Source organism: Sphaeramia orbicularis, chromosome 7 (assembly GCF_902148855.1).
Source record: "Sphaeramia orbicularis chromosome 7, fSphaOr1.1, whole genome shotgun sequence".
NCBI classification, from domain to species: domain Eukaryota; kingdom Metazoa; phylum Chordata; class Actinopteri; order Kurtiformes; family Apogonidae; genus Sphaeramia; species Sphaeramia orbicularis.
The window spans coordinates 14,468,765-14,484,700 of NC_043963.1; the positions used below are offsets into that span (position 1 = coordinate 14,468,765).

At 35.9% G+C, this 15,936-nt stretch overlaps 1 protein-coding gene across 1 annotated transcript; it reads left to right on the plus strand.

Annotated features, from left to right (window-relative positions):
* The first annotated feature begins 361 nt into the window (after positions 1 to 361).
* srm (spermidine synthase) lies at positions 362 to 13,270 on the plus strand. Its single transcript, XM_030139166.1, has 8 exons — positions 362 to 565; positions 3,280 to 3,400; positions 3,514 to 3,606; positions 3,723 to 3,876; positions 3,968 to 4,051; positions 8,596 to 8,741; positions 8,882 to 9,004; positions 12,225 to 13,270. The coding sequence occupies exons 1-8, from the start codon at positions 435 to 437 to the stop codon at positions 12,240 to 12,242; spliced, it is 870 nt and encodes a 289-aa protein (XP_029995026.1). The 5' UTR covers positions 362 to 434; the 3' UTR covers positions 12,243 to 13,270.
* The last annotated feature ends 2,666 nt before the right edge of the window (positions 13,271 to 15,936 follow it).

A 15,936-nucleotide genomic window follows, 5' to 3' on the forward strand; every position in this document is an offset into this window, starting at 1 on the left:
AGATACAAATCTCTTCCACACGTTCACCCTCTTTTTGGCTTAAATCTAATACCAGAGGGTTAAAGCTGAATGTTGGATAGCCAAAGATAATTTTTCACCTCAGTGAACACGAAAGATTTATTCTCTTATATTATCATATTCTATTCCCTTGTCAAAGTCACTTAGTTGCTTAAGTTGCTCATTTTGCTGCTTCCAACAAATGGTCACAGTGTGAAACTCTTCATCTCACCACTGATAATCCTCCCAAAACCATTGAGGTTCGTTCTTGTAGTTCTACATTTGACCTATAGAGGGAAGCAGCGCACCTCCACCGCGTTCACTCCGCTGCCGAATTAAGAGCGAAGAAGAAGAAAGACGGAAAAAGAGGCACCGCACTCACGTTGCCACATTGACTTTACACGTCAGTGCAGCTTGTGGCCGCTATTTTAGCAGACATGGACAACATCAAGGATGGCTGGTTTAAGGAGACATGCACGTTATGGCCGGGGCAAGCGATGAGCCTCGAAGTGGACGAAGTTCTGTACAACAAGAAGTCCAAATTTCAGGACATTATGGTGTTTAAGAGGTGAGTGCTTTAACTTGCTAGTCATTAGCCTCTGCTTAGCTTCTCAGCATCTTGAGTAGTTTCTTAAGCTGCTAGCATCTTGCCGCTTTAGCTTTCAAGCAAACCACAAAGAAACAATGTGACTATAAAAACAAGTTTAGACTCATTAAGGCACTATATATTAACATTTTAGCGTTTTACCAACAAGAAAACCGTTATTTTGTCTTTTAACTTCCGGTCCAGACCGGAAGGAGGGTTGTGTCGCATTGTGGAGATTGACATAATTAAATCACCGTTCTTCTACGTTTTAGTAAACATCAGGCTCGTTTTATAAAGTAATACACAATCTTAAAGACTAAACATGTGTAAGAAAATAAGATGCTTTGTTTTACGGCTGTCTGATTATCTTGTTGCCCGTTTTCAATCATATCCGCAGTTGTGTGTCAGATAAGCAGGTTAATACCGTTTTAAGAGTCATTGTGACTGATTAGGATTTGTTGATTTTTCGTGGGATATAGTTGTAGTCTAGTAATGATGAGTTCCTGGTTTTAGATGCTGATAACGTGATTTAATCAAACACGTGTGTGGGCCTCATAAGGTTACTGTGGGGAGGGTGTAGAGGAAGAGCAGTGACAGGACAAGAAGCACAAGGAGGAGGACTCATTTTGTGCTGACAGCTCTGATCCAGTCCACATTAAGGGAACGAAGGGAAGCAGTTACAGCTGTCAAACCTTAATTATGCTCACATCATGGTTGAATTAGAATAAACTGATGTTTTTGGTTCCTGTCTGTAGAGTTTTCACATTTATACCTCCAAAACCAACAACAGATCAGCACAGGCAGTGTACTAGAATATGTACTGGCTCCAGGGGGTTCCTAATCAAACTGTCGACATCTTACTGGAAAGACTGTTTATATCATTCCTATTTGAATAAAATTCCAATGCATAAAGTTAACAGTTCAAGTCCTGCAAGAAAAATCTTACTTAGAGGTTCAGTTTGTATGATTTAGGAAGGTCTGTCAGTGCAACTGAGCCCTGACACTCATAAAAGGTTTGTTTAATTTATAACAACACCAGAATGAGAACCATTCTGTAATTCTTACAGAACAGGAGTGAGCTGTTTATATCTACAGCAGGAGCTGGTAGCCTTTCGCAGAATCATGTTTCTACTTAGCACAGAATGGATTCCCTCTTTTCATTATATAATATGTGGCATCCATCTTTATGTGAATTACTGTAATCTAGTATGTTTGAGTGTGGGCCAGAGTTCATACTTTTTTAGCTAAAAAACTTATAATGGGCAAAATGACTACTCATGCATTTTTTTGCAGCTGCTGTCCCCAAGGGTGGGGGTTCATTTGGTTATAAGCTGCTGGTTCAACACTAGATTTCACACAGTATCTCAATCTGAAGCTTGAAGGAAAGTACACAAGTACTAGCAACAAAATGTAGCTGAAGTATTGATGTAAACAAACTGGTTTTTCTTCCTCTGACTCATATCATTACTTTCACTAAGGCTTTTCTTTTTCGAGCAGGAAAAGCATGGATTATAGTCTAACCTGTGGCACCAACTGATGGAAAAAGTTTAAAATGAAATTTGTGGTTTGTCAAATGAATGGAAGCGTGGACAGTTGGACTTGACATGGGTCTGCACTTTTGAGTGCCCTTCCATAATGTCATTAGATTATTGTTATTGGAGAAGCATTAGTGTTAGATTAGCATGTTCTCCCCATGTCCACGTGGGTTCTCTCGGGGTACTCAAGCCGCCTCCCACCATCCAAAGACATGCACTGACAGGTTAATGAGTTAATCTAAATTGCCCATAGCTGTGAATGTGAGAGCAGTTGTTTGTCTCTATATGTCAGCTCTGCGATGAACTGGGGACATGTCCAAGGTGTACCCTGCCTTAGCCCATAAGTAGCTGGGATAGGCTCCAGCAACTCTAGTGAGGATAAAGTGGGTTCAGATAATGAATGAATAGTATATTAATGTTGTCTCTACTGGAGGTGGAGCCACTTTGAACTACTTTTCATCCAGTTTTATTGATGGTGATACCAGGGGAGTAAAGAAGAAATTTTTTTTTTCACAGATCTGCTTTCTGGGTCTTGACTTTTTCTTTGGTTTTTGTTTTTATATTGGATAACTTTGAAAACTCATTAAAGTGAAACTATATGAGTATCTTAGAGGATGAAAAAAAACACTACCTGGAGCTGTTAACAGCCCATGGACATCTGAACTATGAGCTGACCACATACTCAGACATGATAGCCAAAAAGTTTGAAAACCACTGATTCAATCTTTCATAATATGTTGTCTATTAAAAACTTTTTCAACTTTTTTTTAAAAATTAAAATCTTGATCTTAGAAATAACTAAAGCTGTCAGACCAGACAAATGTATCAGTGTAGAAGTATAATCGCCTTCCACCACCGAGGAATATCAAGGCAGTAATTTTTCCTAGACTGTAAATTGCTGCCCAGTTAATAACATTTTGGATATAATGGAGGGTCTTGGCTGTAAACTGCCTCAGACGTAAACAAATTTCTGAAATTGTGATTCTTTTATTGCACTGTTTTCAGTGAGACTACCCTCTAATTTCCTATCTATATCTAAACTCCTCTGTCCGGCTGTAGATCACAACAGTATGAGAAAGGATAACACACATGCACTGCTTGAGTTTTAAGGACTAAAATGTCTTACTTAATCTCTTTTTTTTTCCCCTCATCCCTTTCCAGTAAAACATATGGGAATGTTTTGGTGTTGGATGGAGTGATACAGTGCACAGAGAGGGATGAGTTTGCATATCAAGAAATGATTGCCAACCTCCCGATATGCAGCCATCCCTGCCCCAAGAAGGTATGACTCATGTTTACTGTTCATCTCCAAAAATGAATCCGAAGGATGAATACACTGAGGATGAGTCACGTTTCCTGTTGCACTGATACAGGCAGCACTTTCCCCTCTCACAGGTGCTCATCATCGGCGGTGGAGATGGTGGTGTGCTGAGAGAAGTGGTGAAACATCCACTGGTTGAATCAGTCGTTCAGTGTGAGATTGATGAGGTGGGTGCAACAACACTAAGAACTTCAGCCTTTACTGACATGTATTGATTACACTTTTTCCTTTATGCTGCATGTGTAGAATGGTCATATCAGTGTTGATGTTGTCTGCTTTGCAGGACGTCATTAATGCATCGAAGAAGTACCTCCTAGGTATGGCCCAAGGGTTTTTCAGTCCCAAGCTGACCCTCCATGTTGGAGATGGCTTTGAGTTTATGAAACAGAACCAGGATGCCTTCGATGTCATTATTACAGATTCCTCAGACCCTGTTGGTGAGTGCCACCGTCTTTATATAGGTTAAAACATATTTCCTTACCAGCTTTCACAATGTCTAAACTCATTTTGTTTTGTTTTTTATGGCAGGTCCTGCTGAGAGTTTGTTCAAGGAGTCTTACTATCAGCTGATGAAGACAGCATTAAGAAAGGGTGGAATTCTCTGCTGCCAGGGTAAAGACATTTTTAGCACAGCTTTGTTTTTAAGTCTGTGGAAATTCAGAGCTTTGTTTTTCTGTATATATACATGGAAAATAACAGCCAAGACACTGAAATACAGTACTGGGCTAAAGTCTCAGGCCACGTTTAATCTTTTTTAAAAATGATCCCATATATGTACTTCTGATTCTTTTCCATAAGAACATACTGTAAATATGTGCACAGCCTTAAGACGCACAAAAAACCTGAACTAAATGGGTTGTAAAGGTTAAAGTCAATATTTAGTTTGACCCCTGACCCAATGACAAGAAGTAGCACAAACAGTTAGAAACATCTGACAAGAATGAAACCTGGTATAAAACATCAGAAAATTAATGTAATAAATCTCATATTGTCTGAACAAAACAGTTGAACATGGAGGTCACAGTAAATATGACCACTTTGGTTTATAGAAGCTGTTTTTACCCTGAAACTGTTGTTTTTCCTGCTGTTCATACTTCACATATATCAGACTGGATCTAAATGCAGAGACTGAGAAATGCATGTGTGGACATTAGAACTTAATTAAAATAACTAAACTAATGTTGGACTAGGACTTTTGCACAGTGCTGTATTTTGTATTGAAATGTTGGGCTGGGCTGTTGAGCTGGTTTTCTTTAGAATTTTTGTTTGGACAAGCAGGAAATCATGACTCAGTGCAGATGGAAAGACCCACTGCCTTTTGCAGTGTTACAAATTAGAGTACATCAGTATCAGTTGTCATACTCAATGTCCAGTTACTATATCTTATAAATAAGTAATTGTGAAAACTACCATTTTTCACTGTGAAGTAAGTGTGCAGACTGACTAAACTTGTATGTTAAGTTCCATGACTCTATAACTGTCCTATGTTACTAAGTAATCAATCTGCATTGTTGACCTGCATGTGAGTAAGAGCCTTTCTTTACTGGTGCTACCGTTTCACCGACCTAAATTTGATCTGTTATGAGCATTTTAACTAAAAATAATCTGGAACTGTGAACAGTGGAGCACAAAATACCTTTGACCTGAAATGTGACCCACTGTAAGCATATCATTTTCTTCAGGTCGTAAAGAAAGACGAAGATGATAACATTGTACATGTTTGCAAAACCAGTAGTAAATGTGCAAAAACAGCTGATTAAACCCAGTGCATGATGGGGATTATTCATCTCGGGAGATTAAGGAGAATCAAGGGCATAGCACAAGAAACTGTGAGCAGCAAGTTTAATTTGATTGAAAGAATAAATAATAAACAATAAGAAAAATCAGAGGGATAACTGAGGGGTAAAAACATTGTCAAAGTCACCCTGGATGGGTATTGTGATACGATAATCCTACGTTGTTCATTTAATTTAATTTATGTATTCATTCCAATCTAAAGGAGCAGGATGAAGAAAACTTATACTTGCCCCTTTTTAAAACATCTGCTTCCATCCGATAATTTACCGTTACAGCTATTACAGTAAACAGTTTACATGATAGTCAGTGAAAATAAATAAATCCAAAAATCCATAAGTAAAATTATTCCCTTACATGTTTTTCTAAAGCTTCTCTATTCTGTCCTTATACAACCTCTTAAACTGAAAAAATATTTGTACAGCTCCTCCCTTCCACTGCCAAAGAATTCCACATTCTGACACCCACAAGAGAAAGACACATTTGCTTTACATTAGTCCTGACCCTTTGCTGTTTAAGATTAAACCTCCTTCTATGTTTTTCATCCTGTGATACTATTATTATTATGTGATGTTATTATTGATACTCCCATCAATAATGACATGTCATTATTAGAATGAATTCAACCCAAAACTAGTGACAGAGATTCAGATTGATGGAACCAAGTCAGTGTCCAAGTCCATAGTAAAGACTAACTTGTAGCCTTAAAAATGTATTATTTTTTGTGGGTAGTGAGTGAATTACATACTTTTTCCAGGTAAATTCAACATTATTATTTGTCCCTCGAAGGGCTATTTGTTATGCAGCAGTTACACAAGCATTCACAATAAACAAACAATAAAACACAGTAAAAATACATGAAAAACAAAACAATAAAAATAAATCGTACAAACAAAGGATAGACAGGGACATTAACAGCAGTAACGGCAGTGAGCGAAAGCTTACTGCAAACAAATAAAGTCAACTTGAACTTGGTCATTTAGTCAGGTGTGATTCGGCGTAAACAGTCGCTTAGTCAGTAGCAGCAAGATTATAAAATAAAGTACAACAGCAAATAGGATTAAGTGCAGAATAGTAAATATTACAGAATACAAGGGCTGGACACTTTACCAGCATCAGTTTTTCAGAATACCATGCGGTCGTGTTCACCTAAAGTCAATGACAAAAGGCGACTCGATCCCAGTGACTTGTAGTCAGTATTGTACAGATGCCAGCAGAGGTGGCGTTGTCTGGTTACCAAGGTTACATACCCCTAACTGACCAGGAAGTAACATGTATTCACATCATAAGCATCCAGAAGGATACATTCTGTTGTTTATTTACACAGATATACTGAATGTTTGTGTAGATTGTGTTTCCACTGATCCTGAACAGAACTGTTTGCAGAGCTGGTTTGTTGCAAAGGCCTATGAGAGGAAAAACCTCATTTTGCAGTAAATCCACGTCCTTTTACCAATAGAGCGGCATCTATTTACAGGTCATAGCGGTATTTGACACCTGAGAGACACTCCACCTTTCCTATGAGTGGGTGTTTTTCAGGAAATACACTCCAGAACACCCTCAAGTCAGAGATGTACCTGCATAAAATGGGTCATAAATAGTCAGAAAAGTAGCATAAAAGGGAAAAATCAGGTGCTCCTCACAGATGGAACCATGTCAAGTAGAGAAATGAGTGTCTTCACGATCTATACAGGGCCATGTCTTTGAAGAAAGCACTATTTTTATTTATTTACAGTTGTGGAAAAAATGATTAGACCATCAAAAGTCAACAAAAACAATGGTTATGCAATCAAGTACTAACTCCTGTAGAGCTGAAACGATTAATTGACTCAAAGTGATAAAAAAAAAATCATGCAACCACAATTCTCTTGAATCAAAGCCTTGTTTCCTTCATTTCCCTGCTGTTAAACTTTGGTTCCACTGTTGTGTTTCACACGGACGCGTATTGTGATGCACAAAGAAGCTTCAATTCAGGAAACCTATAATACCATATTTCCCTTCAATCAATTCGAGTTGATTAATCGAATCGTGAATTTTTGCATTTGCCTCAAGCCCCTAATCGATTAATCGGTTGCAGCTCTAAACTCCTGTGTGTATCATGTGACTAAAACAGACAGAAAAGAAAACATGGAATGTCTAAAAGCACTGTTTTTGTCAGTACAGTACCATAGATATTGATGTAAGAACTGAAGTGATTTTGGTTATTATCAAGAAAACCATGGAAAATGGATAGATATCAGCTCTGAAATTAAAGTCTTATGAGCTATTTTTGTTGTTATCATTATATTTCTCCAAACAAATGTACCTTTAGTTGTACCAGGCATTAAAATGAACAAGGAATTGAAGAAAACACAGGGTGGTCTAATAATTTTTTCCGCGATTCAGAATGAACATAGCTACTGTTATGCGTTGTAAATGACTGTGTAATTTGGAATTGTGTCAGTATTTCTTGTCGTTGGATGATTGTTGTTCTGTTGCTGTTTCCTGCTGACATGCCTTGAATGTCTGTAGAACTGGTTGACATTTTTGACCAGTCAGACACTAAAAAATGCAATGAAGACCGATACATTCCAGTCATTTATTTTTCTTTGCAATCATTAATCGGAGTGGTCAGTAGCCATTGTCCTGTGAATCAAAACACACATTTATTACTGCTTTACAGTGATTATTATTTATTTTTTTTATACTTTATTTATTTTTTTTATCAACTGACAATACAACACAGAAACTAGGGGTCACTGGTTGAACACAAAATATTTAAATGACAGACAGTAGTAATTATGCATAGTTTTTTTCTTTTTTTTTTTTTTTTTAATAGTCCAGCCATTTTCTCCAGCACTTTATGACAATATGTTCCTTGAGCCGTAGGTAATAAGCCAATCTTTCCATAGAGTAGATTTCCTCTATTATAGCCACTGATCCTCACAGGGTGCATCAGTTTTGAGCCAGCTCCTTGTAATGGCCTTTTTGGAAACAATTATAAGAATTTTAAAGAGATATTTGTCTTCTTTCTCTAATGCATCTCCAGGTAGCAGTCCCAGCAAAAAAAAACAAAAACAAAACTTGGGATCCTTAGGAATTGTGAAAGTGCTTTATGCTGATTTTAAACATTTTGGGTTGTTTTTTCAGAAGGATTTCTCTCTCTTTCAAGCTACTGACATAAATTTACAACCATCTGAGTCCATTGCATGCTCCGGTTATAATTTATGGCTTTTATTAACTTCTCTGGAGCTGTTATGTTCCCATTTATCTGGTCTCCTGTTCGACTCTATCGACATGGAACAGTGCCAAAAAAAAAAAAAAAAAAAGACAAGACAGGAAATTAACAGGCCCTTTCTTGTGCTCTGGTATCATTTCCACAGGAGAGTGTCAATGGCTCCATTTGGAGCTGATAAAGGAGATGCAGACCTTTTGCAAGTCCTTATTCCCTGTGGTGGACTATGCCTACTGCACCATCCCCACTTATCCCAGTGGGCAAATCGGATTCATGCTCTGCAGTAAAAACCCTGTAAGTGTAAACCCATCATTCTGTTGTTGGATTACCTATAAAAACTGCTGGCTGCAATGTAAAATTACTTCCATTTTTGCAACACAGTTATGCAGCGTGTGTTTGTGTAACGTTTAACAAACAAATGATGTTTTAATTAGGAGACGAATTTCCGGGAACCAGTGAAAGAAATGACAAAAGAAGAGGTGGAAAGTATGAATCTTAAATATTACAACCCAGAGATTCACAAAGCTTCATTCATTCTTCCTGAGTTTGCAAGAAAGGTAAGTGTTACACAAATCTAATTTATCCATTATTAAGAACAGTCACTATACAAAACACATTTACTGTTTGACAGACCTGGAACAAATATTCACATATTTCACTCAAGTAAAAGTACCAATAGAAAACTGTAAACGCTCCACTACAGTATTCAAAAAAGTGTTATGTATATTATAGGAAAATATAATGAACATGTAAGTGTTCAGTGTGCAGTAAAATGACGATCAGTGTATCTTTTGGTAATTGGATTTTCTTTTCAGAAACAAAAGAAAAACTAGTGGTTAATTGTCATTTTTAAAATAGAAAAATTAAAATTGAACTTCAAGGTGTTTTTCTTTTTCAGTGTCAAAACAGATTTTCATTTCCTCTTTCTAATAAAGAAGAAAGTTACTACGTGACCAAAATGGAAAAATGCACCAAAAATGCCTGTTGTTTTTTTTTTTTTCCATTTTCTGAGACTGGATGTTGTCATTTTCAAGGAAAGAGCGCTAATACCATCGAAGTCATGAAGATTCTTACGAACGATGGGTTCGTACGAATCTTGCAGTTCGTACAAAATCTGGAGTTTGTAGACATTCGTGGAGGGAGCATATCTACCATGTCCAGATTTCATACAAACTTTAAGATTCGTACAAACCCACCGTTCATAAGAATCTTTGTGGCCTAGGCATTAGAGCTCTTTCCTTGTAAAAGACAACATTCGCTGTCAGAAAATTAGAAAAAAATGGCATTTTTGGTCTGTTTTTCCATTCCTGTCAGGTAGTAACTTTCTTTTTTGTTATTAGAAAGAGAAAATGAAAATCAATAGGTTTTTAAAATTTGGTTTATCCGTTTTGACACTGAAAAAGATAAAAAAATTCTTGAATTTCAATTGTAATTGTTGTATTTTAAAACAACAATCAATTAACCACCAGTTTATCTTTTGTTTCTGAAAATAAGTTTTACTTTTATATATGAAGTTTTTAATTAATTTTTCCACCATGTATTTTACATTTTACTGCTGTAGATGCATAAGGTTGAGCGTATTTCAACCATTTTGTAAAGTGTTGGTGGTTTAATCTGCAGCAGCGTATCAGATTCAATAAGATAAAAATCATGTTTGTAATTGCTGTCCTGTGAGAACCCAATTTATGAGATTTGTTGGATCCATTTACCAGATAATGAGGGTTTTTAAATTATTCATTCATTATAAGAAGTTGGAGAATTTTCCCAAATCATCCTTCAGTTTATTACATTAGCGCGAAACACATTTGGAGATGATTTATGTTTTTTACTGGACATGAAGGAGATAAGAATTCTAATCTAATAGATACCATGAGCTGATGGAATGGAATGGAGCAAAAAAGAAATTTAGAAAAAATAGGAACAGTAGTCAATGGCCAGAGATTAAGTTTTTTTTTTTTTCCCTGTTCATCAGTTTAAGAGATAATTTTACAGTTTTAGAAAGTTGCCGTTTGTGGAAAAAGATGATAAAGAGATGTCTATTTTTAATGTAAAACAGCCCAGTGGACTGCATCTCACACTCACCAAAACAGCTGTTACTTCAGCATATTTCATCTTGTTCTTTTTCCTTTATGCTGCACATGTGAGGGAGGTGAAAAAGACTGAACAAACTTAAAATCACTACAAGTCTGGTCACGTTGAAGCTGCAGAGACATCCTCAATGACTCTGAACAGATGCTGATTTCACTTCAGTTGTGTAATCTTTCTACACAGTCTGATACTTAAACAGTTTTACAACAAACTGACTTTCACTGTCATGTCTGAAACTGACAAACATTAAAATATTACTTGTTTTTCACTTTTGATTAGGGTTCCACAATGTATCGCGATATTTTATTTCACAATACTGTATCGATATTATTAGGTATTTGTTCAAATGCAAACATAGCGGAAGTTCGTTTTTGTTCTTTGGTTTTCTTTTATTTCTATATTCACATGAATATTTTACTCTGTTCAGGGTTCCTACGGGGTCTTCAAAAGTCTTTAAAGTCTTTAATTTCCCAATCTGCATTTAATACCTTAAAAAAGTCTTTAAAAGGTAGTACATTTTCTTCAGTTCTATTGCCATAAACTTGATGGCTATATTGTTTTTAAATGTGTCTTTTAAATGTCAAAGACGCAAAGACAGTAACATTAGTCTACTCAGTTCCACCTGTTCAAACCCGACAATTTATATTGAAATTAGAACCAGTTATCGCTAACTTTGCAGCCCAACGGTGGGAATCAAGGTGTTGGAGTAAATAAATACATTTTCCTAAATTCTAGGAGTCACCAATGTTTGCCAGTATAACTGTGAAATGGGCATTAAATTCTGTTCCAAGTAGTCTTAAAGAGTCTAAAATTGAACTTGCATAAACCTGAAGGAACCCTGTCTGTTTGTATACTACAAAAGCAGTATTGTGATATTGCAGGTCATGCATGCAGTTTTTGTTACATTGATAACGCTGCTTTATTAAATAATGGTTCTCAAACATCCTAAAAGCACTTTTTACTGTCTGAAAGAGGTAGATGTTAGTTCCTTTGTTGGAATCACACAAAAATGATTTTATGATTTTGGATGAAAAACATCATTTTATGTATTTATTTTTTGTGTTTTTTGTGGTGGTAAAGCTGCATGTTATAACTTTATTTATCCAAATCCTACACTTTCCTTTTTTTTCAGAGAAATAAGAGAGAGAGAAAGTTTTGTGATAAAGCATTAGATACTGTTCTGATCAAATAAAAATGTGTTTAGTATTTGTGCATATTTCTGGTGTAATTCAATTTTACCAGGGAATGATCTTTAAAAAGCAACAAAACAAACAAGAGAATATCACCTTGTTAATCGTATCGTGATATATCATGATGCATCGTATTGTAGAAGAATAGAATAGAATGCCTTTATTGTCACTATACACATGTACAATGTGATTTCAGAGCAGCTCCTTCAGTGCAAACATATACATAGAATAAATGGCATAAAAATGATAGATTTCAATGATAAATAAATGTGTGTGTCCTAAGATAAAATAAGTTATATATACAGTATGAAATTTTTTTTTAAAAATGTGATTCGTATCGTATTACCAAATTCTTGCCCCTACTTTTAACTGTAATCTTTTCCACAATGAAGTCACTGGGGTTCAACCAGAAGGGGCGGGACTTGACCTTTTTATATTAACTGTAGAGACCTAGTAGAAGCGTGACCTTTAACCTCATATGTGCCTGACTTTTCAACAGGTACTCCGCGAAGCATGACCGCCCGTGTTCATCCCTCATCCTGCCCTCAGACAACAGATGTACATCCCTGTTCGACAGCTTTTTCACCTCCTCAGAGCTCAGCACAGTTCACCAGAGAGAACAGAGAAAGGTTTTATGAATGACAGCATGGAAGGAAAGTGGGTGGGAACGTACTGAGTTACAGAAAACGTGTAGTTTATTCAGTGTTTCCTTCCTTCCAGTCTTACATACTCTTGATGTTTATTTATTTTTTCAGACATACTTGGGTTTTCCTCCTTTTTTTTTTTCTTTTGTCCTCATTTTAACTCAAGCTCCTGTGGTGAACATTTGATGGGCTGGGCAGAGCGGGAAGAGCATTACTATCAAACCTGACCTCACTCTGATATTATGTACTGTTTATTGAAATCACTGTATCCACACAGTATGTATATGCAATATATTACATAGCGTGTATGTATATGTAATGTATTGCTGCTTTTTATCGGTGTTATATTTCAGTTTCTGCACATGGGAAACTGCAGACTTGCCATTTGTCATAAGTGTATGTTATGAATACTAACATTTCCACCATATATGAACCCTATAGTGCCTGTAATTTTTAACTGGTTGGAAAAGTTGTCGTTGAGTTGTTGTATTGTACCAGGCAGGCGTCTTAAGAGTTGAGATGCTCGGCTTTGACCATCAAGTAGATATGGACTTAAATGTTATGTTATTAATTAATGATTAAACCATCAACAAAGATCTTGAAGACATTTACTTATTATGCAATTATAATTTGAGGTATTAGATAAGGACTACTGATGGGAAGCATGTATGCCAAGGTTTACAGCAGGATTAATCATCTCTTAATTAATGAAAAGCTAATTGTCTCAGTGTAGTTCACTTGTTGAGCTGATGTCCACTGTTTTAAGTTGCTATCTTTTTAGTTGTAACTCCTCATTGAATCCTTATTGAGATGTGTAGACATAACCTCAGCAATGAAACTGTGTTTTTATAAGAAATATGAACTGTAATAAATCCATTAAAAACAAAATGGTTAAAGGAGGCCTGTGTGTATGAGTGTTATTTGGTCACATGTTCAGGAATTGTGACATCGATGGTGGGAAAGTTTCGGAACACTTCTGAACTACTCAAAGTAATAAAGAAATAATGTAATGGGTTAATGAATGACAGTCTCTGTCCACTCATCAAAGCTTGTGATTAACCCATAAAGACCTGAACATCCACTGTTGACCCAAACTATCTACTGTTTAATACCTGTTGATCCACTAATTATATCAATACATGTAAAGAATTGGTGTAAAATACAGTTTGTCATCTGTTCTTGGTCATCAGATATGACCCATTTGAACATTCAGGGGCTCCTTAGTGAACGTGGAAACACCATCTTCTACAACAGTGATTCACCAGTAAAACCCATGGAGTTGGATCAAAAACAGTGGATGAAGACACTTGTTTTTATGTTGAGTTAATGGTAGATTTGCTGAAAAAGTCAGTTTTTCTTCAATTTTCTCTGTTTTTAATGCAATAACTTAACTTTACTCTGAGCTTTTATAAACATCTGCCCGATCATTGAATTAAATGTAGGAAAATACCTGATTTTCACTGAAAAATTGCAAAAAACACAAGATAATATTGTAATAAACGGTGATAAATCACTTAAGGAAGGTCAAATATAGAAAAAAAAAAATCATTTGGGAACTGGCACAAAAGTAGCACTGGGTCCTTATGGGTTAATCTTTTGCTTGCAGCATTTTCCAGCTGTTAAATCTGTCATAAAAAGTAAATGTTCGATCTTGACTGTATTTCATTTGTCTTCAGTGTTGGCGGGGGGGGGGGTTGCTTTAAAAATCTCAACTATTCTACAGTGGAAGGAGGTCAGTTAGCAAAACTACATCAGAAAGTGCAAAATTCAAAATACAACTAGTTAATCTGGAAAGTATTCACAACACACTATACTTTATAAACAGGTACAGAGGATGGCTTCATCAATTCTTAACAATGACTCCCATTCTTTACAAGGCGAATTTCAGCTCCTTTCCTCTGGACAGGTTCTAAATCTCAAGGTGCAGGGCACAGCGTTATAAAAACAGCTTTGTTCCTGTCGCCGTCACTGAGCTCAATAAGAAATAGTGACATTGCACTTTACTTACTTATTTTAGTCATTTATCCCATTTCTTTGCTCAATTTATTATTATTGTGACTTCAAATTTTTTTTTTTTTTTTTTAAATTTATGTTCTTATGCTGGTTTTTATCCTGGATTTTTCTTATCTTTTCTGGTTTTTATTGTGTTTTATTGCATCTTGTTTCTATTTATTTGATGTTTTTTATTTTATTCTTTAACTTATCCATGCTGCTATACTGATGAATGGTGGCACTGAGCACTTCTTGTCTTTTTGTCCTGTCTGTAAGCGTGATCAAGTACCTGTCTTACATGTTCAACGTATGTACTGTTGTAATACCAAAGCAATCACCTAGACTGCAAAACAAATCTACCTAGGCGTACAAATCAAGTAACCTTGACCTTGATAACATTTTGAGTTATATCCTTATTACAAAATTGATTATTATTATTATTTGTTTTACTTTAACCCTTTCATGCACGAATTATGAGAACCTTAATCAAAAAATTTTTCCCGAGTGTTTTTATTCCTCTTTAGGCATGAAAAAAACAATGTGATAGAAAATTTTCTTCTGAAAAATAAATAAATAAATTAAATAAAAATAATTTAAAATTTTTTCAAAAATACATTTAGAAAAGTATAGATGACAAAAAAAATTCTTATGAACCTATTTTTCATGAAGTTGCAAAAATGTCCACTCAGCTGGACACACGTTTAATTTTTGACGCACAGAAATATGTATTTACTGATAAAGTGTGTGAAAACTGTGGGGAAGGCTTGTGATTCTGGGGGTTTATCCTCAGGAGAGATCTACATAATATTACCAATTCATGTCAGAAAAGACATGTAGTGTCTTAAAACCTTAATAAAGACATGTGTAAAAAAAAAAAAAAAAACAAAAAAAACAACGAAAAGAACAACAAAATCCATGAATATACAAGAGAACAGCTGTAGAATAGCTGTCCACTGTAGTGACCAGTATGCATGAAAGGGTTAAGTTCTACACACAATACCTCATAATAACAAAGAGAAAAAAGTTTGAAACTTGCAAATTTACTAAATAATAATGTTTCCACTCATGTATCAGATGGTTCCACAGCTTGACTGGATTCACCTGTGGTTCATTCAGGTGACTGGACATGATTTGGAAAAAACACACACCTGTGCATGTCAGAGCTCAAACCAAGTCATGAAGTCCAAGGAACTGTCAGTAGACCTCAGAGAAAAGATGATATGGAGGTACAGAAACATTTCTGCAGCATTGACGGTACAGTCCCCTCCATCATCTGTAAATGGAAGAAGTTTGGATCCACTAGAACTCTACAGCTGGACGCAGATCTGAGTGGTAGAAAGGCCCTATGCTGCCTTCACGTGCTATCGGAAATATGATTTTTTCCGCCTGCGAATTCAAATTTACCAATGCTTTTGTTGTCGTAGCGAAATGAAAAATGGCTTACACACCATTTGTCACTTGGTTAAACAGTTTTGAACGTGTTAATTCATCTGCTACGGCATTTTTCTTTCATTCACTGGGGAAAACTAGTTGCAGGGACATATACACACACATTGAGCAATTTAGCTTAACCAA

Coding starts and splice junctions, on each gene's coding strand:
- srm (XM_030139166.1), top strand. CDS start 435: ATGGACAACATCAAGGATGGCTGGTTTAAGGAGACATGCACGTTATGG. Junction 3,607..3,722: donor TTCAGTGTGAGATTGATGAG/GTGGGTGCAACA, acceptor TCTGCTTTGCAG/GACGTCATTAATGCATCGAA. Junction 4,052..8,595: donor TGGAATTCTCTGCTGCCAGG/GTAAAGACATTT, acceptor TCATTTCCACAG/GAGAGTGTCAATGGCTCCAT.